At 43.7% G+C, this 2300-nt stretch overlaps 1 protein-coding gene across 1 annotated transcript; it reads left to right on the top strand.

Moving 5' to 3' along the window:
• Positions 1-76: 76 nt before the first annotated feature.
• RNASE11 (ribonuclease A family member 11 (inactive)) lies at positions 77-1177 on the top strand. Its single transcript, XM_034648638.1, has one exon. It carries the CDS (start codon positions 77-79, stop codon positions 674-676), a length of 600 nt encoding a protein of 199 aa, XP_034504529.1. The 3' UTR covers positions 677-1177.
• Positions 1178-2300: the final 1123 nt, after the last annotated feature.

Genomic DNA, 2300 nt, shown 5'->3' with positions numbered 1-2300 from the left:
CTCATTAGCATTCTCCTTATTTTCATCCTTTACTTTTTTTTATTTCTACTGCAGAAGAGATTACCCTAGATCTGAGATGGAGACCTTCTCTCTGCTGCTACTCAGCCTGGGTTTGGTTCTTGCAGGAGATTCAGAAAGCCTAATGGAGAGAATTAAAGAAGAATTCTCAGGGGGAGAGATGCAATATGACATGGGAAACAGTGACCAAGGCAAACAGACTATTGAGGTATTAATGAACTTGACTCTGTTATATAAAAACACCAGCCTCCGTATGTCCAAGGATATTCTGTCTTCCTCATTATTGACATTTAGAAGATTACGTTATAGCTTCGCCAAAGGAAACAGTCCAGGTAATGACAAAGAGTATCGCAATGACATGGTGGTCTGGAGAGAAGTTTCAGAAGCTAATGGGTCACGCAAGTTAAGTTATAACTTCACCCATGGTTCCATGGGAGTCATTCACGGGGCCCCCAAAGCCTCCAGCTGCAAGTGTGGACAGAATCTCGGCACAAACTGCTCTAGGAGCCCAGAACTGGACACCACTACGTGCCAGCTTGCTGTGGGCGAACAATTCCCCAGGTGCCAATACCACAGTGATACCTCATTAAAGAAAATACTGGCAGTGCTGACAGGTCATTCTCTGATGAGCTGGTTGGTTAGTGGCTCTAAGCTGTAAATCCTACTGGGCTTTGAGACCAGGGTCTAACTAAAGGACATATTTAGTCTTATTATTGTTGATTTCCTTCTATTATCTGAATCTACCTTTTGGCACTATAGTAAATTCTTGATTATCTATACTAACTGGGGGAATGAAAAAAATCCCAAACTGTGGAGAATTCGATTAAAATTTATAATTGATCCTGGGGTACAGATACACACACACACTCTCTCTCTCACACACACAGACACACACACTTTCTCTGAAGTAAACTGAACTCCATCCTAACTCAGCTATAAAGCCAAGAAGTAGAGTCACCCAACTTGACCAAATTAAGGAGAAAAGGCCCCAAACCAATATTGGTAACTGAACGTTAATTGTACTGCCGCTGAGACTATTCAGAGAAATAGTGAATGAGCATTGGGGATATTGTTATCACTGTTTCTTTTCAGATAAGTGTGTGCATCGATGCACCAAATGTGAACACCCACCCTTGTAACCAGGTGTCTGCCTGTCCTCCAGAAGACTCCAGGGGGAAATGGTGCTTTTTGCTTGGCCTTTGCTCTCAGTCAACAGCTCGGGCCCAGTGCAATCTGCATTCCTCCATCCTCTATATCACAAGTTGCTACAGACGGAGTGGTAAAACTCTTACTGCCGTTTTTACTCAGCATAGTCTTGATTTCCCGAGGATGGCAGGCCACGGAGGAACAGAGCAGGTAGAAAGATGGCAAATAGGACGTCTCTGCCAAGTGCTGGGCAGGCTTAGTCTTCAATCTCGTTTATGATGTTGTATTGGATTTTTTTCACTACCAATTGTTTATTTATAAATTTTTATGGTTCAACACTCTACACAAAGTATGGGCAATGATCTCGTTCATTAATGTGTGCTTCCATTTTCCTGCTCCCTCATCTTACATCCTCCCCCCATCCTGAGACCACTCTTTCTTAATGTCCTGATTGCAAATAAAAGCATGTAAACAAACGTTACATCACTGTAACACTTTTCTTACTGTGCATCACTCTTTAGACATCAACTTCCCTAACGTTTTTCACATTTTGTGTGGAATCCTCATTGTATTAATACTGCAACACTCCGACAATCAACCAGTGTGTGGAATTAAGGGCAGATATTTTTGTATCTTTCAGCTGGGTTTTCCTTGTCAGTATGGTGGCTGCTTAAATTAACAGTCACTATGGGCTTGGCCAAATACGTGTGTAGTCAGCACTCCATTTTCTCTTGGCAGCCAGTGGAGAAGGTGGTAGATGGAAACGCTTGGGGCCCAAAGTTTTCTTCTCCGTAGGGCGAGATCCCAGGGTGCTGGCAGGGAGATATGGTCACTGAGTTCCATTCCAGGGATAGTTCTGTGTAGCAAGGCTGCTGCTACCACCCATTCACGAGACATGGACTAGGCTCTATCACTACCAGGGCATCCAGCGGGTCTCCTCTTGGTTGGAACTTGGTTCCAATTGGAGTAACTTCTTTCCTTCAGCAGAGTCCTACTGCAGAGTCCAGCTGTAGGTGACGTGCATGGCAGCCCCAGAGACAATAACTACGCAGACCGTGGCAGAGTTTTTTGGTTATATGTAAGAAGAAGCACATCCAGCCTCATTCAGAATTTAGTACAGATTTCTTCCTTCACCA

Source organism: Ailuropoda melanoleuca, chromosome 20 (assembly GCF_002007445.2).
Source record: "Ailuropoda melanoleuca isolate Jingjing chromosome 20, ASM200744v2, whole genome shotgun sequence".
Lineage (NCBI taxonomy): Eukaryota > Metazoa > Chordata > Mammalia > Carnivora > Ursidae > Ailuropoda > Ailuropoda melanoleuca.
Note: the sequence above shows the minus strand (reverse complement) of the source record. Positions and strands in the feature narration are given on the sequence as shown.